At 39.7% G+C, this 24,642-nt stretch overlaps 1 protein-coding gene across 4 annotated transcripts in view; it reads left to right on the top strand.

Moving 5' to 3' along the window:
* The window catches only part of micu3a (mitochondrial calcium uptake family, member 3a), a 178,723-nt gene that overhangs the window by 143,731 nt on the left and 10,350 nt on the right, over window positions 1-24,642 (top strand). For 2 of the 4 annotated variants that reach the window (XM_072252656.1, XM_072252654.1), the window contains 3 exons: window positions 5,838-5,946; window positions 10,586-10,743; window positions 18,177-18,298. In XM_072252656.1, the coding sequence (XP_072108757.1) occupies window positions 5,838-5,946; window positions 10,586-10,743; window positions 18,177-18,290 (381 nt within the window). In that variant the 3' untranslated portion in view covers window positions 18,291-18,298. The remainder of the gene's footprint in view (window positions 1-5,837; window positions 5,947-10,585; window positions 10,744-18,176; window positions 18,299-24,642) is intronic. The other 2 variants (XR_011885347.1, XM_072252655.1) reach the window with 1 other exon arrangement.

Raw genomic sequence — 24,642 nt, 5'->3', positions numbered from 1 at the left:
GAACAAACTATAGCTGTTTCATTGGAATTTTATATAAAAAAAAGTAAATGTTAACATGGTCCTTTGCAGATTAATGCATGAGATATATTTATGAAACAGGAAATGGCAGAAAAATTACACAATTTGCGTATTTTTTCAAGGAAAATAACAGTATATGTTCTGGAAATAGTAGATGACAACAAAACTGCAGGTTGTCCCCAGGTTATAAATGTCTGACTCTATGTATAGTTGTTTGTATAGGCAGGCATTTAGGAGACTGGCAAGATGGATTTGTCAGCTGCTGCAGGCAACTTCTGCTGTGTGTGCACTCAGTTTGTGGCATATCATTGCATCTAACAGAGAAATCTGAATGGTTAAGTACCCTGGTTTAACTATATGCCACTCTTGGTTATCATATATTTAAATATACTGCTGGATAGGTGCATTTCCAGCTTCGATATAGTTTGGGTTGCAAATAGTTCCAGAAATGAAACTATTGTAACTTGGGGAGGACCTGTAGAATGGATGAAGATCTGAAAGAAATTACCTATTCATGGCACAATCAAATTGTAGAATTTAATAACTCTAAAAGCTGATAACCACCCAATATCTGATTTCCTGTATTTCAAGTTTTTAAAGGAGGTGGCAACAAAGATGGTGAAAGCACTGGTTGTAATTTTCCACCATTCCTACATATTGGAATGTATCAAATGGACCCCCCACAATATGACAAAGGAGGGAGTGAGAAAATGAGGAATTACAGATCAATTAGACATGTCAGCCGAAGGGAAAATTCTAGAATCTGTTCTTTAAAAAATGGTAACATGGCACTTAGATTATGAGAACACTCAGTCCTCTTTTATTGTCATTTATAAATGCATGCATGCATTAAGAAATGATACAATGTTTCTCTGGAGTGATATCACAGAAAACAGGACAAACCAAAGACTAACACTGACAGAACGACATAATTATAACATATAGTTACAGCAGTGCAAAACAATACCATAATTTGATGAAGAACAAACCATGGGTACGGTAAAAATAGTCTCAAAGTCCCCGAGTCGATTGACTCCCAAGTCCCCGATGGCGGTGGCAAAAGGGAGAAACTCCCTACCATAAACCTCCAGGCACCGTCAACTTGCCGTTACCTTGGAAGCAGCCAACCACAGCCGACAGTGAGTCCATCCATCTGAAAACTTCGAGCCTCCGACCAGCCCCTCCGATACAGCCTCCCGAGCGCCAACCTCTGCAGAGCACCTTCAACCTCGCCCCGGCCACTGAAACAAACAAAGCCAAGGATTTCGGGGCCTTCTGCTCCGGAGATTCTGGTTACCACACAGTAGCAGCAGCAGCGAAGCAGGCATTATTTAGAAATAATGGTTGGATTGGACAAAGCCAATATAAACTTATAGTGTAGTGGTTTTTTTTTAATCTATTTTAAATTTAAAGTTTTTTTTCCCTCTTTATGAATTGATAAGAGGAGAATTAGCTGTCCTTTTATTATATATTGCATATTTGCTTATTACTATGTATGATTATGATAATATCTATTTAATCTTCTGTTTATATTGTTGCTGATATATATTTGAGATAATTCTCCCCTTGTCTGTATATATGTTTTCTCAAAATCAATAAAAAGATTAATAAAGAAAAGAAAGAAAAGGGAAATAATGTTTCACAAATCTGTCACTACTTTGATGTAGTTAGCAGAATAGTAAAGTTATCCAGAAAGGTGCTGCTGGAATCAGTAATGGATTCCAGTTCACTATCTGTATGGATTTGGATGAGCAAGTTGGAGGTTGAAATGTGAAAAGGAGGCAGGTGGGTTCTGGAAGATATGGACTGCTAATTGAATGGGCAAAAGATACGGTAAATGGAATAAAATGCTGTAAAGTAGATTTTAATTGTAGAGAAGTGAAGAGACCACTCATTTGAATATCTGGTCATTTCTATGACTATAAAAATTAAAAGAAGCGGTTAAAGGGACCTGGGTATAATGTACAGAAATCATGGTAAGTTGCGCTGCATCAAGCAATTAGGAAGGTAAATGAAATGTTAGCTTTCATTTGAAGAGGATTTGAGTAAATATGCTTTGCTCTCATTATATAAGGCCCTGGTGAGATGGCATCAGGTTTCCCTATCTATGAAAAATATTCTTATGGAAGAGCAAAGTTCACCAGATTGCCCTATAACTGCCCATGAGCACACTGTTGGATCATATCGGTTGGGGGAGGGGCATGGTGGAGGTCCCTTATTGCAGTCCTTAAAGTACGTAAAACTAAGCTGTGAAAGGAGTTTCAGGATTTTGTCCCAAAAACAGGAATAACAAGGTGCCCTTGCCTTGGAAAGGGAATTAAAGTGATATTCCCATACACCTGCTGTGATTTTCTCAGTAGGTGCATATTTGTGAGTTACTATTGGAGGAATCTTGCTAAGTTGCTTGCATGAAAGTAGCCACCTTCTTGGTGGTATTATGCTATACATAGGTATTAGAGAAATGGGCCACATTTTGGAATGCCAGAGATTGAACCCAAAACAAACATTGACCACTGTAAATTTCAGTGTTTTTAAGGGCAGGGCTTGTTCTGCCTTCTTCACTGATCTAACACTGTCATGAAGGGTGAGTGTTAGATCATATAAGCCCTTGATGCCACACATTTCCTTGCCATTGAGGCTAGCGCTGACATTTTGCAATAAATTGACAAGTCCACAAAATGTACATATATTCTTACTGCAGAAGTCGATGGAGAGTGAAAGAATGATACTGACAAAATTGTGCCTGTGAGTTTGAAATGTGCCTGAATCTTGAGGTAAAGTGAAATTAGAGAGAATGAGTACAGACATACTGTGACGAAGTGGAAAGTGAGTCTAGTAATGCTACTGGGACATTATATATCAAATCAAAATGTGTTGATGTTACTGTTTCATGATACTAATTTTAATGATCCAATTATCAATCAGTAGAAGCAAAACCTAGAACATTATATCATTTTAATGCATTTCATACATTATCTATATATTTTGTTTAAAGCCTTTAATTTAAAAATTATCTATATCTGTATAAATAGTCTGTAAACTCCCTTATCACTAAGTAAAGATTCATTTTAAAAGATTCCTGAAGTATAGTGAAGTATATTGCTCATCACCTCATTTGTTGACAACCAATGTCTGTTATCAATTGAGTATCCCAGCAATGAAAAAATCCTGTAGTAAGTAAATACATCTTTGCAAATCAATGCTCCTGGTGTAACAAGTAATCTTTCAGGTTTAAGATGTTTTGAGTTATCCAATAGGTTTTGTTTATAATAGGATTAAGTTAACCTATCACGGATGAACGTGAAAGCAGTTGTATTTGCTTTAAATTGCTACGTGTTAGTAGTGTTTGCAGTTAAATGTAAAACCTGCAATAATCTGTTTATTTTGTACAGGAAACTATCTCATAATGGTTTAGAAATATGTATAAGTTCATGGTCTGATACGTTGACTGTTCATCTAGCACTTATGATTTAAGCAAAATTTTAATTTAAACTAATTTGTAATTTTGAGTGTCTAAGGTGTCACACTAAATATTAAATAGTTCTCTCTATCCCTTCTTCAGAAGGAGGCAGCACTATAAGACCATAAGATAAGGAGCAGAATTAGGCCATTTGGCCCATTGAGTGTTCTGCCATTTCATCATGGCTGATCCTCCCCCCCCCCCCCACCCCCCGGTAACCTTTCATGCCCTGAGCAATCAAGAATCTATCAACCTCTGCCTTAAATATACATAAAGACTTGGCCTTCACAGAAGATGAATTAGATTCATATTTATTATGGAATTATATAGCAATAAACTGTCATCCTCCTATTCCTTAAACCAGTCAGTTGCTTCAAACTCAACAGGATTTTCTCTTCTCTTCTGTCTTCTCATCTTTGTCCACAGCAGGTTACTACCCCCTTACTTTCCTCTTCCTTTCCAGTCCTGACGAAGGGTCTCAGCCCAGAACGACAACTGTTTGCTCTTTTCCATTGATGCTGCCTGGCCAGCTGAGTTCGTCCAGCATTTTGGGTGCATTGCTTTGGATCTCCAGAATCAGCAGATTTTTTTCCTGTTTGAGGTTACTACTTCCTTTTCATTTTTTGCTGTCCTTTCTATTGCAGGTTTTACATTTAACTGCAAACACTACTAACACATAGCAATTTAAAGCAAATACAACTGCTTTCACGTTCATTCGTGATAGGTTAACTTGTCTTTCTATTCCTGCTCGTCCTATCTCTTTAGAAAGATATTGCTCATTCTCGTATCTGGGCTGATACCAATATGGTATTCCATATGTAAAGGAAAAGGAAGATTAATAATAGAAGCTGATCCCAAGAGGATTTTATATCTCCACCCACTCCTTCTTAAATTGTTCCCTTTAACACACCTCCCAGGGTTATTATTTTACTTTTCCTATCCAAAATTACAAAGATCACAAGATTGTTAACAGAGGAAAAGGCAACTGTTCATCATCTTTATAGTTCAATAATTGTAGTTAATGTAGCCCAATTCTGTTCAAGGCCAAAATGTTATTTGCAATAATTTAAAAAAAGGGAGCAGAATTAGGCCATTGAGCTGACTTATGGAAGGAATGTAATTTCTTACTAACTTCATTAAATAGCAAGAAATGGGTTTTGCACTTTGGTTACTGTATTACCTCCCTTTTTAATATTCTCTAGTGCAGGGGTTCCCAACCTTTTAAATGCCATGGGACCCCTAACATTACTTGAAGGGTCCATGGACCCCAAGTTGGGAACCCCTGTTCTAGTGTTTGCTGTCACTCTCACTATTTTTCAATAACTGCTTTATTTTTCTTAATTAAATTTAAATATCTGAAGTTGCCCTCAAGTGCACCATTTTGCACCATTTGGACATCTGATTGTCTTCTCTCAGTGACATTCATGAATCAAAAGGTTTTCATGTCTATAAGTCTATTTTATGGTCACCATTACTGATATAATGTTTTGTTTGAGCTATATTAAAATAGTTAATATTTCATCTGTTATGGTAGAATTTGGACTTGTGGTTCTGGATGTGGGTTATTAATTTAGTAGTAGAAATTATAAATGATTTTCAAGTGACTCAGATATGATCCGTATCTAATATATAATGTAGCATTTTGGAAATAATTTTTAATATCTAGGTCATTAATCCATCTGTAACAATGTACATTCTTTCTTGCCTTGTTCCCTTTTGCTGTGTTAGTTAGGCACACTAAAAAGCTGAAGGTAGATTTAATTGGGAGACTTATCTCTTGTAGTTCCTTTTATAATAATTTCATATCTTTATTTTTATCTACCTTGTAAGTTACAATTTAGAACTCTCAATTACCTTTCTTGACCTGAAACCATATAAATAAAGTGAATGGTGTTGTGCAATGTTCTGAAGGTTGGTATGTGTTGTCTGACATGAAAAAATTCTAATGCATGGTATCAAAAACCAAAAGGTCGGCCTAATTGGGCGATGTTTGTTGACACTAGAAGTTCCCAAATGCTGTAAGCAAATAATTAGTACATGGCACTCATTAAAAAGTAATTTTTCTAAGTGCTATTTTAGCTGAATTATGTCAAAAAGGTCAGCTGAAAAGAACCTTTGACCTAATCGGAAGAAAGTTTACTGACCTTCAAAATTTTTTCACTCTGTGTGTGATCATCAAGTCTAGTATTAACCTTCTATTGCTGGGTCATATCACACATGAAGTGTTAGATTATGGAATCCATAACAATAAATCAAATATAGTACCCATTCAGTTACAATTAAAAGCCTCTTAATTGACATCAAAAACTATTTGAGTCTTGTAATGGTTCACTTGATATTTAAGTTATTTGCATTTTAGGGGATCACTTTTGATGAATTCAGATCATTTTTTCAATTCTTGAATAACTTGGAGGATTTTGCCATTGCAATGCAAATGTATAATTTTGCAAATCGATCAATTGGGCAAGGTAAGTAAAACTATTATTCTATTGTATTCATTTCAAATAGCAACAAAATATGGGAACAATTAATTTAGGTTATGTTTTTTCAACTTATGTGCTTAAGAGTTAAAAAGATTATGCTGAATGAACAAAGACCACTTTGTGTAATTATTTAGAAGTTTAGGCTACTGGCATTATTTAAATAATGGATAGTGAAGCATTTTTAATGGCTTTTAGCCCCGGTTTACTGTTTTACTACTATGTCTATAAGGAATTGTTTAACTTGACCCCCTCTCCTTTTAAAACATAGTTAAATGCTTGTTGGCTAGGCTTAGCATTTATTTTCAAAGCATAGGTATTATAGATTTTAAATTGCGTGCGTTTCTCGATAATAAGAATTAATTAGCATCTGTTGTCATTTTTGGAGATAGAGGATGAAATTGTCATGAAGTTGTTGATAATGTCACCTGAAAATATTAACACCTCTTCACTGAAACTGCATAAAACCAACTCTTGGCAGGAAGAGACTTTGAATGGTCTCTTTGTGAATGTAATATTTAAGTAATATTCTAAATATATTAATTTGATTCCTTGTTTACATAAGGCATCTGTAAAAGTATCTAATTCGCATACGTCACCCTGCCTCCATCAGATATTTGTGCACCTCACTTAAAGTAAAAACAAACTAAGAAACGCATCACTGGGATCTCTTGCTTTCCTTTCAATTAGTTTAATGCTTTGGAGTTACAAAACATAACCGTGGCAGTGGGCTTTAGATACTGGTGGATTGAGCAGAATTTTAAATCAAATGGAATGGCTAATGAGAAACAAATACCAGTTTTTCTGAGTGCATTGGCTGGAAAATCATTTGGAGATTGACTGCTCCAACCAAACCATCTGAAATGAGCTTTAATGATATTGTGAAAGTAATGCAGGAAAATTTAGAATTTGTTGATTGCAAAATGCTTTAGGTTTCATAAGCAGAATCAAAAGGAAGGACGGGAAGTCCATTTCAGCATACATGGCTGAATTGAAGAGATTGTTTGACCACTGTCAGTTCAGTGATGGCCTAATGACGCACTGAAAAATCATTTAGTTTGTGGAATATTACAATAAAGCATTCAAAAACAGCTTCTAACTGAAGCACAACTTACACTTAAACATGCATTTGTAATTGCTGTATCAATGGAAACAGCAGAGTGAGACGCAATTGAATTTCGGTGAGGAATGAAAGCGAGAATGAATAAAATTGCAATGTCTAAACAGAAAACGGCCTGGCTGAACAAATAGTGTTACCATTGTGGCAGATACTCATGTACACCAGATTAATGCAGGTTTAAAGGCGAAACTTACAAACATGCAACAAAGGAGGACATATATGAAGAGCTTGTTGAGCAGACAAAAATAAATGGACTGCACAGGGAAGAGAAAAAGATAAAAAGTCAATTTGCAGTTTCAAAAGGAGCACTAAACTGCACACTTTGATGAATAATCTGATAATGAAGAGAGTGACACAAGACTGAGTAGCCTTGAGATTTACAATGTGACAATTAACAGGAGACAAGCAATATAACTTACACCGGAAGTGAACAGCAAATTAATTAAAATGGAATTGGACACTGGATCAGCTGTTACAGTCATTCCACAAAATGAGTCTGAACAGCTTTTCAAAGATACTAAACTGAAGCCTGCAGATATCCAACTAAGATAGTGAAGAAAGGTAACTCCCGTAGGAATGACATTAATAACAGTGAAATACAACAACCAACAAGTGACATTGGGCTTGTATGTATTAAAACAACTTGATTACAACTTGATTGGAGATCCTTCCAGCATTTGAGTACCACATCCCCTGTAATAGAGTCAACTGAAAGCAAATTAAGAAAGGTGCTAAATGATACCACATCCTGTACATCATGAATCATTGTCGAACAGAGGGCAAACAAGTGTTGATGCCAACTTCTCTGCCTCTGGTTGGAAAGCATATTGGACCAAGAAAGGACAATGCTGCTGAGAAATCATGGAAGTGAGGGAAGCAGTGGTCTGACTACAACAGTTTTTGTAGGCAACAAATCTGAAAAATCTTCTGATATGTTAATCAGGAAGTTAGAAATGTGATTTGGTTTTAAACTGGAAGAGAGTTCAAGGAGCTTCAGGAATGCTACAAGCATTCAGCTTTTGTGAGTATAATACTCTGCGTGCAATAAGGTTATGGCATGAACTTCAAGTGAGAGCCAAAAAGCTGCTTGTAAAAGCAGGTGCAAAGACCAAATCCCAGCTGAATGAATGGATGGCCTGAAAGGAAGGAGTCAATGAGATATGGAAACATGATTTGTCAGATGATGATGTGAATGAGGAAACCAAGAGGAGAGATCAGATCATAAAGGGAGCAATAGAGGGATTATTAAGAGAATATTCCAGTGAACTAAATACACCCTCCCAAGAAGAAAAAGGAAAAGAAAGAGGGTGATGATGTAGTGCTATGGAAATGGAAGAGGATAAGCAGGACAAAATTAGCAAATTCAGCGATACTCACAAGAGACAGCAGGAATTAAAAGGAAGGTGGGAAAAAAGAATGAACAGAAGTTGAAAAGTAGAGAGATAGAAAGAAAGAATGTGAGCAAGAATGAGAGAAGGGCTGTGAGAAAGAAAAGGAGCAGGATAGAGAAAAAGGAGCCAGAAGAGAAGCAAGGATCGAAGTCGGGGGAAAAGGAGAAGAAAGATGCCCAGAACTGTTAGAACCACTTCTGGCAGTTTCAAAGTCAACTCTTACAACCACCATGGAGGAAGGCCCAGAACCTGAGATCGTTTTCACAGCTTCCCTTGTCAGGAAAGGAGTTAACCCACAAGAGTAAGAAATCCTCCACAGTGATTAAATCTTTAGGCCTGACTGGGAAAATTTAAAATTTACTATGCTGTGGATGTTTGTATAGTAGTTGTATTATATGATATACTGTGTATATAGTTGAAATGCATTCTATATTGAGTTAGAGTTTGTAGCTAAACAGGGAGGATGTTGTGTATTTAATATTACAGTAACATTTATGTAATATTGTGAATAGATTGTATGATTAAGCAGTTTTTGTTATTTATAACAAGACTGTCCTGATGAAGAGTCTCAGCTCAAAATGTCGACCGTGTACTGTTTTCTATAGATGCTAAAAAGGCCTGAGTTCCTCTAGCATTTTGTGTGTATTATTTTGATTTCCAGCATCTGCAGATTTTCTGTTGTTTGTTGTTTATATAGTGCATTGTGGATTATCTGTAAAAGTACATAAATGGCATATGTCAACACGCATCCATGTGATACCTACGTGTCTCGCTTAAAGTAAAATCAGATTTGCATCTCTCGGCCCTCTTGTTTTCCTTTCAATTAGTTTAATGTTTTGGACTTACAAAACTTAACACTGGTGCAGTTTTTATTATTTTTATTTCTTATTATTACTTACATCCTCAGTGGCTGTGCAAGGGCACTTGGTGAGGGACGGTACAGGTGGAGGCATGATCAGGTGAAGACCATCCTGAAGCCGTCAGCGCAGGAGTTGAGTGGGCAAAGCGGTCCCGACCCTCCAAGCGGACCATTGCCTTTGTCAGAGCTGGGGAGCAGCCAATATCTGCCAAAAGAACATCTGCAGGCATTCTGAGCTCTGCAAGGGACTGGCAGCTGTTGGTGGACCTCGAAGGGCAGCTGAAGTTCCCCAACCATATCGCAGCCACCACCCTGCGACCAGACATTGTCCTAGTGTCTGAGTCAACTAAGCAAGTGGCGCTGCTGGAGCTAACAGTCCCATGGGAAGATAGCTTAAAAGAGGCCTTCGAAAGGAAGCTCTCCAAGTATGCAGGACTGGTCAGCAACTGTCAGCAGGCTGGATGGAGAGCAAGGTGTCTCCCAGTGGAGGTTGGTTGTAGGGGATTCGTAGCCCATTCTTTAGTTAGAGCCTTCAGCATTTTGGGCATCGAGGGAGAGAGGAAGAGGAGAGCCATCCACAGTAGCACCGATGCGGCAGAGAGGGCCTCAAGATGGCTATGGCTCAAAAGAGGGGAGCCATGGAGTCATAAGTAGCTAGCCATCTGGACACAAGCTGGGGTCTGATCAGCCCCGGCTGGGTCACCTGGAGGAGGTTGTAAGATGTTGAAAGACCTGAAACACCCAATGATTCCAGGAACATCACTGAAGATGTGTCCAGAAGCGTCAATAGATGTATGTACACAGCTAGTCAGCACTACTGCTGACACAAAACAAATTTCATGACATATGTCAATGACGATAAATCTGATTCCGAAGAATGCAGGCGATAGATGATAAATTTATTTTGTTTGTATATGTAACAAGAATGGACTATTAAATTATATTGCTTTTTGAACCTAATTTTCATTTACCATGCTTGGAGTTACTGTCTTCACAGACTCTTGAAATACTTTTTGACAAACATTTGCTCATTAAATTATTCTCTTCGACAGAGTAATATACTTTTTTAAGTGAAGTATTAACACCTGTAAAACACATACAACATGAGTTAATCTTCCTTGTGTTTTTTTTTAGAATTGCTTTAGAGTAGAGAAATCAATTTTATAATTTTTAATTTTATCAATTAAACACCTTAAATCTTGGCATCATCAAAAAGTTGGTTCATATTTTAATTTGTTCTGTGGCTTGATTATGCAGATGAGTTTAAGCGTGCTGTATATGTGGCAACAGGCCTCAAGCTTTCTTCACATTTGGTGAACACAGTCTTCAAAATCTTTGATGTAGACAAAGATGACCAACTAAGTTACAAGGAGTTCATTGGTGTTATGAAAGATCGGCTGCACAGAGGATTTAGGGTGAGCATATATAGTTTTACAAAAGATTATTGCTAAATTGCTTTAAAAGTATATTTACTTATCTTTACAGCTTAATAGGTGATAATTACCTTGGTATCATCCAATCAGAAAAAAATATATTACATCTTTAATGCAATTGAAAACAATTGGAATGCTAAGCACGTGTAACTGAAGTAAACAGTAGCACTTCTGGATTATCCCTGTGTTATCTCAAACCTCTATTTAATGTTTAAACTTTCAAGGATACTTTTATAAGATCTTGTCATAGTGAGTAACTATTTTTTTAAATCCTTCATCCATTGAAAATGTGGTCAATTTAAGTAAGTGCACCATCTGTTGTTTACATACTTATGCATACAAGGATTCAAAATTGCTCTTGAATTTTTTTTATTACCCAGTCTGATAAAGTCACATTATTACGAAACTATGATTTATAGCTTCATCTAACTCCTGTTTCTCAATTTTTAAAGAGTAAACTACATATTAACACATCTGCATAACACTTTTTAAAGGAATACAAAGGTGTGGTTTTTCATCAGTTGAAGTATATTTAAAACAGACTCTATTTCTTAACAGCTTAAAAAATAAATTACTCCCTAATTTTGACAATTGTATCCAATTAGTCCTTTGAATCATAAATCCAAAGTAGCATCAGTTTTAATTTAGACCTTTTCAAAGGATCAACTAGTCCTCTGATAATACAATTGTTTTCACGTCTGTGTTCCATGTTTTTTCCCTCATTACCAATTTCTTTAATTCTCTTTATCTTTCTTTGTGCTTGAGTCCGAACTGATTGCAGTATGTGTTCTGCAATAGTTTGCAATTATAATGTGACTTTCAAGTAGAAATGGCAATGATACTATACAAAGAGGGAGAAAACAAATAAGGAACAAGATGATTAACAATAGAAAGAATGATAATCTGATGATTAGTCAATTGTTTTTGAAAGTGGAGGAGAGCACTTGTTCCAAAGTACTTTTTAAAAGCGATGCTGTCATGCTATCAGAAATGAGCAAAAGAGAGCAGCTGCACAAAAGAAGAGGAATAAATGCTTGCTGTGTTTTTAGAAGCAACAATAGGTTTGTGGCAGACACGATCTGAATGGCTCTTCACACAGCCTTCGATCATCTGGACAATACAAACACCTAAGTCAGAATGCTGTTTGTTGACTATAGCTCAGCATTTATAACACCATCATTCCCACAATCCTGATCGATAAGTTACTGAACCTGGGTCTCTATACCTCCCTCTGCAATTGGATCCTTGACTTCCAACTGGAAGTCCACAATCTGTGTGGATTGGTGATAATATCTCCTCCTCTCTGACGAACAACACTAGCACATGTCAGGGATGTATGCTTAGCCTTCTGCTCTACTCTGTCTATACCCATGACTGTATGGCTAGGTATAGCTCAAGTACCATCTATAAATTTGCTGATGATACAACTTTTGTTGGTAGAATCTCAGATGGAGATGAGAGGGTATACAGGATCAAGATATGCCAGCTAGTTGAGTGGTGTCACAGCAACAACCTTGCACTCAACATCAGTAAGACGAAAGAGCCAAATGTGGACTTCAGGAAGATTAAGACAGGGGAACACAAACCAACCTCTGGCTAAAGAAATTTCTCCACATCTCTGTTTGAATGAACATCCCTCTATCCTGGGGCTTTGGCCTCTTGTCCTAGACTCCCCCACCATGGAAAACATCCTTTCCACATGTACCATGTCTAGGCCTTACAACATTTGGATGGTTTCAATGAGATCCCCCTATCCTTCCAAATTCCAACAAGTAGACCCAGGGCTTTCACATGTTCCTTCTACGATGACCTTTTCATTCCTGGAATCGTCGATGTAAACCTCCTCTGAACCCTCTCCAATGCCAGCACATCTTTCCTTAGATAGGGAGCCCAAAGCTGTTCACAATACTCAAGGTGAGGACTCACCACTGCCTTATAAAACTTCAGGATCACATCCCTGCTCTTGTATTCTAGACCCCTTAAAATGAATGCTAACATTGCATTTGCCTTCCTCACCACTGACTCTACCGGCAAGTTAACCTTCAGGTTGTTCCGCACAAGGATTCCCAAGTCCCTTTGCATTTCAGATTTTTGGATTTTCTCCCCATTTAAGAAATAGTCCGCCATTTATTTCTGTGCATGACCATGCATTTTCCAACATTGTATTTCATTTGCCACTTTCTTGTTGATTCTCCTAATCTGTCCAAGTCCTTCGGCAGCTTACCTGTTTCCTCAACACTTCCTACCCCTCCACCAATCTTTGTATCATCTACAAACTTGGTAACAAAGCCATATATTCCATCATCTAAATCATTGATATACAGCGTAAAAAAAAGCAGTCCCAACATCGACCCCTGCGAAACACCACCAGTCACTGGCAGCCAACTAGAAAAAGATCTTTTTAATCCCACTCCCTGCCTCCTACTAATCAGCCGATACTCTAACCATGCCATTAACTTTCCTGTAATATCATTGGCTCTTATCTTGGTAAGTAGCCTCATGTGACTTGTCAGAATCCTTCTGAAAGTCCAAATATACAACATCCACTGCATTCCTTTATCTATCGTACTTGATGTTGTTAAGACCGCGGACAAAGGAAGCAAAAGATGGAGCATGGTAGAACTAATGAGTTGTGTATTCTTTAGTGCAACATGTATGAAAGACAGATTGGCTCAGGGCCAAGGATCAACACATAGAATTATGATATTGTAGTCATTAGTGAGATTTGGTTTCAGGAGGGGCAGGACTGACAGCTCAATATTCCAGGGTTCCGTTGTTTTAGACGTAATAGGGTGGGAGAGATTAAGAGGGGGAATGGTATTACTGATCAGGGAAAACGTCATGGCAGTGTTCAATCAGGAGGACAGACTGGGGAACTCGTTTAGTGAGAAGTTATGGGTAAAACTGAGGAATAAGAAAGGTATGACTATGTTAATGGGGCCATATTATACACTACCCAACAGTCTGCGGAATTTAGAGAAACAAATTCTGACTGCTACAAGAGACATAAGTTTGTTATTGCAAGTGCTTTTCACTTTACACATATTGACTGGACGTCCCATACTGTAAAAAGGACTAGTTGGGATAGAGTTTGTCAGATGTGTTCAGGAAAGCTTCCTTAATCAGTACATAGAAGTTCCAATGAGAGAATGTACAATACTAGATCTCCTATTAGGGACTGAGACAGGGCAGGTAACAGAAGTTTGTGCAGGGGAACACTTTGCAACTAGTGATGATAATGCCATTAGTTTCAAAAGGATAGATCTGGTTCTCAAGTTGAGATTCTAAATTGGAGAAATGCCAATTTTGATGGTATCAGAAAGATCTGGCAAGTGTGGATTGGGACAAGCTGTTTTCTGGCAAAGATGTAAGTGGGAGGTCTTCAAAAGTGAAATTTTGAGAGTAAAAAAAATGTATATGCCTGTCAGAATAAATTGCCATGACAACAGGTTTAGAGAATCTTAGTTTTCAAGTGATATTGAGGCCCTGGTTAAGAAAAAAAATGAGGTGCATAGCAGGCACAGTCAGGTAGGAACAAATGAGGTACTTGAAGAGTGTAAGAAATGCAAGAGAACACTTAAGAAAGACGTCAGGAGGGCTGAAAGAAGGCATGAGGTGCTTGAGCAGACATGGTGAAGGAGAATTCTAAGGGCTTCTACAGATATATTGAGAGCAAAAGGATGCAAGGGACAAAATTGGTCCTCTGAACGATCAGAATGCTAATCTATGCATGGAGCTATAAGAGATGGGGACATCCTAAATAGATTTTTTGCATCTGTACTTAAGAGATGGACCGAGTCCATAGGAGTGAGGCAAAACAACAGCGAGGTCATGGGTCTTATACAGATTACAGAGAAGGAGGTGTTTGCTGTCTTGAGAGAAATCAAGGTGGCAAATCCCTAAGGCCTGACAAAGTGTTCCTTTGAACCCTGTGGCAGGCAAGTTCAGAAACTGCAGGTGTCAGAGTAGGGATATTTAAATCATCCTTAGTGACAGGTAAGGTACTGGAGGATAGTTAATGTTGTTCAGCTGTTTAAAAAAGGCTGTAAGAATAAACCAGGAAATTATAGGCTGGTGAGCCTTACATCAATTCTGGGAAAGTTACTGGAAGGTTTTCTAAAAGAGTAGATATATGAGTATTTGGATAGGCAGGGATTGATTGGGGATAGTCAGCATGACTTTGTGCATGGTAGGTCATTGCTAACCACTCTTAGAGCTTTTCAAGGATGTTACCAGGAAAGTTGATGAAGGCAAGGCAGTGGACATAGTCTCCATGAACTTCAGCAAGGTATTTGACAAGGTCCCGCATGGGAGGTTAGCAAAGAAGGTTCAGTCGCTTGGCATTCAGGACGAGATAGTAACTTGGATTAGACATAGGCTTTGTGGGAAAAGCCAGAGAGTGATAGTAGTTGGTTGCCTCTGACTGGAGGCCTGTGACTAGTGGAATGCCATAGGGATCAGTGCTGGATCTGTTGTTTGTCATCCATCTCAATGATCTGAAGGATAATATGGTTAACTAGATCCAGGACAGGTCCTCTGAAATGATAACACTGAGGAATTTAAAGTTGATGCCCCTGTCCACCTCTGATCCCTCAATGTGGACTGGCTGATAGACCTCTGGTTTCCTCCTCTTGAAGTCAAAATCAACTCCTTGGTCTTGCTGACATTGAGTGAGAGGGGTTTGTTGTGGCAGCACTTAGCCAGATTTTCAGTCTATCTCCTTTATGCTGATTTGTCACCACCTTTGATTGGGCAATGACTGTGTTGTCATCAGCAAACTTAAATATGGCATTGGAGCTGTGTTTAGCCTCACAGTCAAAAGTATAGGGCAAGTAAGCACATTGCTTCTGGTGCACTTATGCTGATGGAGATTGTGGAGATGTTGCCAATCCAAACTGACTGAGACTTCAAAGTGAGGAAATTGGGGATCCAGTTGCACGAAGAGATTGAGGTCTAGAAGCTTATCAATTAGTTTTGAAGGGCTTATAGAATTGAATGCCAAACTGTAGTCAGTGAAGAGCATCCTGATGTAGGTATCTCCGTTGTCCAGATGTTCCAAGGTTAAGTGAAGAGCCAATGCAATAGCATCTGCTGTTGACCTGTTGTGATGATAGGCAAATAGGAGTAGATTTAATTCTCCTCAGGCTGGGGTTGATGTGTTTCATGCCCAACCTCAAACCACTTCATCACAGTGGTTGTAAATGCTACTGGACCATAATCATTGAAGCAGACTACCATGTTCCTCTTAAGTGCAGGTATAATTGAAGCCTGCTTGAAGCAGGTGGGTATCTCACACTGCCAAAGTGAGAGGGTTAGGATATTGGTGAACACTCTAGCCACTTGATCAGTGCAGGTTTTTAGTACTTGACCATCTGGGCCAGATGCTTTCTGTGGGTTCACCCTCCGGAAGGATGCTCTCAGGTTGGCCTCAGAGGATCAGAGACTGAAATCACAGGGTCATCGGGGGCCTGTGGGAATTTGTGAAGGTTCCTCCATGTTTTGACAGTCAAAGGAAGCATAAAAGACATTGATCTCATTTGGGAGCGAAACCTTATTGTCAGCTATGTCGGTTCCTTTCACTTTGTAGGCCCTTCCACAACTGTTGAGCATCATTCAGTGATTCAAGTTTAGTCCTGATTTGCCTCTGTATGTGAGATGGCTTTCCGGAGATTGAACTTGGACCACTGATATGGCTCTCAGCAGATTGCAGATCTCATCCGGGGCTTCTGGTTCTGAAAGTCTGAATGATTTACTGCCCTACCTTAATCTATCACCTTAATTACCCCATCAAAATATTCAAAAATATTTGTCAGACACACCCCTCACACACAAAATCATGCCAATTAGTCCTGATGACGTTTTGACTGCTGAATTGATGATAGATCTAGTCACTCAAAATTCCCTCTAAAAACACTCCTACAACTTATAGTTCCCTGGCCAGTCTTTGCTAACAATTTTAGCCACCCTTCAGTCTTCTGAAATTTCACCAGTGATTAATGATGAAACAAATTAATCACTACGAGGGCCTCTGTAATTTCTTCACTGGCCTTCCATGAGGTTTGACATGCACTTTGTCTGGCCCTGGGGATTTGCTAACACATGACTGTGCAGCCAGATTCAAGGAGATCCTGATCATTAAATTTGCAAATGATACCACAGTGGTGTGGCTCATCAGCAAAAGTGATGTAACTGTGTACTGGGAGAAGGTCAAACACCTAGAGAGCTGGTGCAGGGATAACAACTTGATGCTTAATGTCACCAAAACCAAGGAGATGATCGTCAATTTCAGACGGTCTCAGCCTGAGCACACACCCCTCAGCATCAGCGGCTCCACAGTGGAGACAGTGGAAAACATCAAGTTCCTTGGGGTGCAGATCTCAGACAATCTCACCTGGTCCAGGAACACCACTGGGATTGTGAAACGGGCCCAGCAGAGATTGCACTTCCTGAGCTTAAACAAGCATCACTCCCCACTAACATCTTAACTACGTTCTACAGAGGCATGGTTGAGAGTGTGCTGACCTTTTGCATCACAACCTGGTACTCCAGCTGCAGTGCTGTCGACAAAAAAGCCTTGCAGAGGGTGGTTAGGGGAGCAGAGAAGGTTATTGGGGTCTCCCTACCTTCTGTCCAAGACCTCTTTCAGAGTCGATGCCTCCAGAAGACACGGTACATCATTAAAGACCCCTCACACCCTCTCCATGAACTGTTTGTTCTTCTGCCATCAGGCAAACGTTACAGGAGCATCAAAACTAAAACCACAAGGCTACTAAACAGCTTCCTCCCACAGGCAGTCAGACTGCTAAATAGCTGCTCTACCTGACTCTGCTTTGGACACTTTTAACTTGCACTGGACACTTATAACTGATTTTAACTGACATGTGGCTGTTATGTTTTACTATTTATTGCTATGTTTATCATTTAGTGTTGTGGTTGTTATGTTATGATTGCACTGCCCCTGAGAAACACTGTCTCATTCTGCTCTGCAGAGCTGATGTATGGTTAGAATGACAATAAAGTTTTTTGAATCTTTGAATCTTACTTCCTTACTTGTAATATGTTTCAAGATGTTATTATTTATTGCCGTCATTTCTTTGGCATCCCATGATATTTTTCTCTAAACATGAGAAGTAGACATAAAAAATCTTCTTGGATATCTCCTGCAGCTCGAAATATTGGTGGACCTGATAGTCTTTAAGACTACCTTGTCTCTCTTTGTCACCCTTTTACTGTTAATGTAACTGGAAAACGTTTTGGGATTATCATTAACTCTGCTGGCCAAATCTCTGGAAACCATCTTTTTGCCCTCCTGCTTTCCCTCTTAAGCCTACTCTGAAATTTTTATACCTGCCAAGTGATTCATTTGTACTCAGTTGCCTAAAAGCAATGTATGCTTCCTTCTTTTTCCTAACCAGGGCCTCGATATTTCCCAACAGCCAGTGTTCCCGGAACTTGTTATGTCTACCCTTCCCCATAATAAGAACATGCCAAACATTGTGGGTATGCTGTGTTGGCGCAGGAATGTATAGCGCTTGAGGTATGCGCACAGCACACTGTCAGGTCTGTTGGTTTGTTAATGCAAACAATGTTTTTCACTGTATGTTTCATTGTACATGTGATAAGTAATCATTTACCTTGTGTGTTTTAGTTTCATTCATTCAGGTAATTGGGTATTATTCTATGCCCCTGGCATGCATATTGTAAAGGATACAAAGGCTTCAGAGAGAATTGGGGGGTAAATTGATAGCTGCAGGATATCCAACCTCTTACCACCTCTTGTAACTTGATGTTTATGCTGGTCCAGTTAAGATTCTGCATATTGTTAATGCCCAGGATATTGATGGTGGGAACTTAGTTAAATATCAAGAATAAATTGTTAAATTCTGTCTTATTGATGATGGTCAATATCTGCCATTTGTGTGACATAAATGTAATTACCATTAGTGAGCCCAGAATATTGTCTAGATCTTCTTCAATGTGAAGATAGCACTCTGGTGTCAGTCATGCCTGGTGTCTTGGAAAGGAAAGAGGTAATTGGTGATATTGAGGTCAGATGAGCTTTTTCCTTCCTATTCTTCCATCCTCTGCTGCACACCCAAATAGTAGCTAAGTCAAGAATCAGTCAGTGAATCATCCAGATCAGTTTTTGCATCCTTCCTACTTATGTACTTCATCCAAAGTGGTTTTCAACACAGAGCTGAAGGATGGCAAGGGGCAGTGATCATTTCTAACCGTGTTATGGGACTGCATGAAATCTAGGGACATTGTGATAGTTCTCAGGCAATGTGACTGGTGAAATCTGTCCTCCTAATAGAACATAACACTGGCAGGGATGACGCCTGAGCAGAGATGGCTGAAGTTTATGGGAATAATTCACAAGGCGCAAGATAGATATGTCTCACAGAAGAAGTTGTTCTCAAATGACAGGGGTGGACAACCATGGCTGCAAGGAAAGTTAAGGACTGCATAAAAGCCAAGGAAAGAGCATATAAGATAGCATAAGTGAGTGGGGTTGGATGATTGGAAACTTTTAAAATCCAACAAAAGGCAACTAAAAAGCTATAAGAAGGGAAAAGTTGAAATATGAGGGCAACTGGCCAATAGTATAAAGCAGGATAATAAAAGCTAAGCAACACACATCGAAGTTGCTGGTGAATGCAGCAGGCCAGGCAGCATCTCTGGGAGGAGGTACGGTCGACGTTTCAGGCCGAGACGCTTCATCAGGACTAACTGAAGGAAGAGCTAGTAAGAGATTTGAAAGTGGGAGGGGGAGGGGGAAATCCAAAATGATGGAGAGGACAGGAGGGGGAGGGATGGAGCCAAGAGCTGGACAGTTGATTGGCAAAAGGGATATAAGAGGATCATAGGACAGGAGGCCCAGGAAGAAGGAAAAGGGGGGGGGGAACCCAGAGGATGGGCAAGGGGTATAGTCAGAGGGACAGAGGGAGAAAAAGCAGAGAGAGAGAAAGAATGTGTGTATATAAATAAATAACGGATGGGGTACGAGGGGGAGGTGGGGCATTAGCGGAAATTAGAGAAGTCAATGTTCATGCCATCAGGTTGGAGGCTACCCAGGTGGAATATAAGGCATTGTTCCTCCATCCTGAGTGTGGCTTCATCCTTACATTAGAGGAGGCCTATGTGGATAGACATGTCAGAATGGGATGTGGAATTAAAATGTATGGCCACTGGGAGATCCTGCTTTCTCTGGCGGACAGAGCGTAGGTGTTCAGCAAACGATCTCCCAGTCTGCGTCGGGTCTCGCCAGTATATAGAAGGCCACATCGGGAGCTCTGGACGCAGTATATCACCCCAGCCAACTCACAAGTGAAGTGTCAACTCACCTGGAAGGACTGTCTGGGGCCCTGAATGGTGGTAAGGGAGGAAGTGTAAGGGCATGTGTAAAAGCTAATTTCAGTTATATAAAGAGTAAAAGGGAGATGAGAGTTGATATTGGACCACTGGAACATGATACTATTGAGGTAGTAATGGGGAACAAAGAAATGGCAGATGAACTTAATAGGTACTTTGCATTATTCTTCACTGTGGAAGACACTAGCAGTGTGCCAGAGGTCTGTGAGTGTCAGAGAGCTATTGCAAAGGATAAAGTGCTGGGTGAACTCAAAGGTCTTAAGGTGAGTAAGGCACCTGGACCAAATGGACTACATTCCAGAGTCCTGAGAGAGGTTGCTGAAGAGATAATGGATATATTGGTCATGATCTTTCAAAATCACTTGATTCTAGCATGGACCCGGAGGAATGGAAAATTGCAAATGTCACTCCACTCTTTAAGAAGGGAGGAAGGCAAAAGAAATTATAGGCCAGTTAGCCTAACCTCAGTGGTTGGGAAAGTGTTGGAGTCGATTATTAAGGATGAGGTTTCAGGGTACTTGGAGACTAATGTTAAAATAAGTAAAAGTCAGCATGATTTCTATAAAGGGAAATGTTGCCTGACAAGTCTGTTAAGAGTCCCTCGAGGAAGTAACAAGCAGGTTGGACAAAGGAGAGGTAGTGGATGTCATTTACTTGGATTTTCAGAAGGCATTTGATAAGGTGCCACACATGAGGCTGCTTAACAAGATAAAATCCTATGGCCTTACAAGAAAGATACTGGCATGGATAGAGGAATGGCTGATAGGCAGGAATCAGCGAGTGGAATAAATGGGGCCCTTTGGCTGCCTGTGCTAGTGGTGTTCCTCCGGGGTCAGTATCGGGACTGCTACTTTTCACATTTTCAATGATTTAGATAATGGAATTTAAAAACGCAAACACGAGGAATTCTGCAGATGCTGGAAATTCAAGCAACACACATCAAAGTTTCTGGTGAACGCAGCAGGCCAGGCAGCATCTAGTGTTAGTCCTGACGAAGGGTCTCAGCCCAAAACGTCGACTGTACCTCCTCCTAGAGATGCTGCCTGGCCTGCTGCGTTCACCAGCAACTTTGATGTGTGTTGCTAGATAATAGAATTGACGGCTTCGTGGCAAAGTTTGCAGATGAAACGAAGATACGTGGAGGGGTAGGTAGTGCTGAGGAAGCAATGCAATTGCATCAGGACTTAAAAAAATTGGAAGAATGGGCAAAAAAGTGGCAGATGGACTACAGTGAATGATAACGCATTTTAATAAAAGGAACAAAATAGTGCAGACTATTATCTATATTGGGAGAAGGTTCAAACATCAAAGGTGCAGAGGGACTTAGGCATCCTCGTGCAAGACTCCCAGAAGGTTAATTTACAGGTTGAGTCTGTGGTAAAGAAGGCAAATGCAATGTTGCTATTTATTTCAAGGGAAATAGAATATAAAAGCAAGGAGATAATGCTGAGCATTTATAAGACACTAGTCAGGCCACACTTGGAGTATTGTCAACAGTTTTGGGCCCCGTATCTCAGAAAGGGTGTGTTGTCATTGGAGAGAGTCCAGAGGAGTTTCACAAGGATGATTCCAGAAATGAAGGGGTTATCATATGAGAAGCATTTAGCAGCTTTGGGGAATGTGGGGGGATCTCATTGAAACCTACTGAACATTGAAAGCAACACACATCAAAGTTGCTGGTGAACGCAGCAGGCCAGGCAGCATCTCTAGGAAGAGGTACAGTCGATGTTTCAGGCCGAGACCCTTCGTCAGGACTAACTGAAGGAGGAGTTAGTAAGAGATTTGAAAGTGGGAAGGGGAGGGGGAGATCCAAAATGATAGGAGAAGACAGGAGGGGGAGGGATGGAGCCAAGAGCTGGACAGGTGATTGGCAAAGAGGATATGAAAGGATCATGGGACAGGAGGTCCGGGGAGAAAGACAAGGGGGGGGAACCAGAGGATGGGCAAGGGGTATAGTCAGAGGGACAGAGGGAGAAAAAGGAGAGTGAGAGAAAGAATGTGTGTATAAAAATAAATAATGGATGGGGTACGAGGGGGAGGTGGGGCATTAGCGGAAGTTAGAGAAGTCGATGTTCATGCCATCAGGTTGGAGGCTACCCAGACGGAATATAAGGTGTTCCTCCAACCTGAGTGTGGCTTCATCTTTACAGTAGAGGAGGCCGTGGATAGACATGTCAGAATGGGAATGGGTTGTGGAATTAAAATGTGTGGCCACTGGGAGATCCTGCTTTCTCTGGTGGACAGAGCATAGGTGTTCAGCAAAGCAGTCTCCCAGTCTGCGTCAGGTCTTGCCAATATATAGAAGGCCACATCGGGAGCACCGGACGCAGTATATCACCCCAGCCGACTCACAGGTGAAGTGTTGCCTCACCTGGAAGGACTGTCTGGGGATATCCAGAACTAGAGAGCACAGCCTCAGTATTGAGGGGCTACCTTTTAGCACAGAGGTAAGGAGGAATTTTTTTAGCCAGAGAGTAGAGGATCCATGGAATGCTCTGTCACAGACCATGGTGGAGGCCAAGCCTGTAGGTATATTTAAGGCGGTAATTGTTAGTTTCCTGATCGGTCAGGGTATCAAAGGATTAGGTGAGAAGGCAGGTGTATTGGGTTGAGTGGGTTCCAGGATCAGCCATTGTGGAATAGTGGTGAAGACTCGATGGGCTGAAGGGCCTAATTCTGTTCCTATGTCTTATGGTCTTATAATATACTTAAGAACAGTAATTCATGAACCTGGAACACTGGTTGGAAGGCATGATTTTGTGACTATAGCTATTTAAGACATTTGCTTGTCTAAATTTTGGGAGATCTCTTCCAATTTATATTCCAGTTTCCATTGGGGAACATTGCATGCTTCACTGCGCTGAGAACAGCTTTGCTATTTTGGAATTCAGTGCCTCGCTCCACACTTGATGATCTGTTATTTTCCTTCTTATTTGAATGCAATAGTTAGTCTCAGCTGAATAGTTTGGGAAATTCTATGTTGTTAGAAATCTATTATGTTCATTGGGGAATTTGGATTTGTGGTTTTGGATCATTTTAATTAAGTATTTATTCTAGATGTTGAGATATTCAGGGCTAGAAATTAACATCATAAGTACTCCTGTAACTTTAATATCAAATCCACAGCACTGAGAATTAATATCAAAGTAATAGTACAGTTTTAATACTCACCATTAGTAATAAAAATGTGATAATATCTTCAAATATGGGCAGTTTTTATATACAAAACTAAATATTTCTGTTAAAAATGTGTTGCTCCCTATCATGCATGTAACTTGCAGCAGAAAATATTACGCATATGAAATAGGCAGTAAGTTCTAACTAATAGTATCATTTGTTGATGAGTTACATGAAGTTGTAGACCATTTTATCTGTAGGCATGAATAAAAATGGGTTCCAGAAACAAGTGGAGCAGGAATATGATGGATCCTTGAAATGTGGAGATGGTAGAGACAACTATACAGAAATATCCCAAAGCCAGATGTCATGTGGATTCAGAATCAGGTTTATTATCACCAGCATGTGACGTGAAATTTGTTAACTTAGCAGTAGCAGTTCAATGCAATACATAATATAGAACGAATAAATAAATAAATAACAGTATACGTATATTGGATAGATTAAAAATCATGCAAAACAGAAATAATATATTATTTAAAAAAGTGAGGTAGTGTTCACAGGTTCAATGTCCAGTTAGGAATCAGATGGCAGAGGGGAAGAATCTGTTGCCGAATCACTGAGTGTGTGCCTTTAGACTTCTGTACCTCCTACCTGATAGCAACAATGAGAAACTAGCATGCCCTGGGTGCTGGTGGTCCTTAATAATGGACGATGCCTTTCTGATACACCGCTCCTTCAAGATGTCTTGAGTACTTTGTAGGCAAGTACCCAAGATGGAGCCTGTACTCGGCACAATGACAATAAAGTTGAATCTAATCTAATCTAAATTTATGCAGCTTCTTTTGATCCTGTGCAGTAGACCCTCCCCCAATACCAGACAGTGATGCAGCCTGTCAGTCTGCTCTCCACAGTACATCTATAGAAGTTTTTGAGTATTTTTGTTGACATACCAAATCTCTTCAAGTTCCAAATGAAGTATAGTCGCTGTCTTGCCTTATTTATAGTTGCATCAATATGTTGGGACTACGTTAGGTCCTCAGAGATCTTGACACCCAATACAAACTGCTTGATGATCTCAGTGCACTAGCAAGCAACATACATGGAATTAGGGATGTTGAGTGATTCAGGTCAAGATTCTGTATCAGGACTTAAGAGTGTAGAGAGAAGATAACCAATATACAGAAGTGAGAGAGAGGAGTGAGACAGAAGCAAAAAGAAATGAGAATCATCTCCTACCATTTGCATTTTTGACTGGATCTATTTAAATGTGATACTTTACCCTGTCAAGCTATAAATTCTGGAAACATTCTTTATTTTTGTGATATGTGATAATGATCCGAACAATGATGGCAATAATTTGTCAATAGTTGGACTTATTCAATCATGATA

The sequence above is a fragment of the Mobula birostris genome, chromosome 3, assembly GCF_030028105.1.
Source record: "Mobula birostris isolate sMobBir1 chromosome 3, sMobBir1.hap1, whole genome shotgun sequence".
Classification (NCBI taxonomy): domain Eukaryota; kingdom Metazoa; phylum Chordata; class Chondrichthyes; order Myliobatiformes; family Myliobatidae; genus Mobula; species Mobula birostris.
Note: the sequence above shows the minus strand (reverse complement) of the source record. Positions and strands in the feature narration are given on the sequence as shown.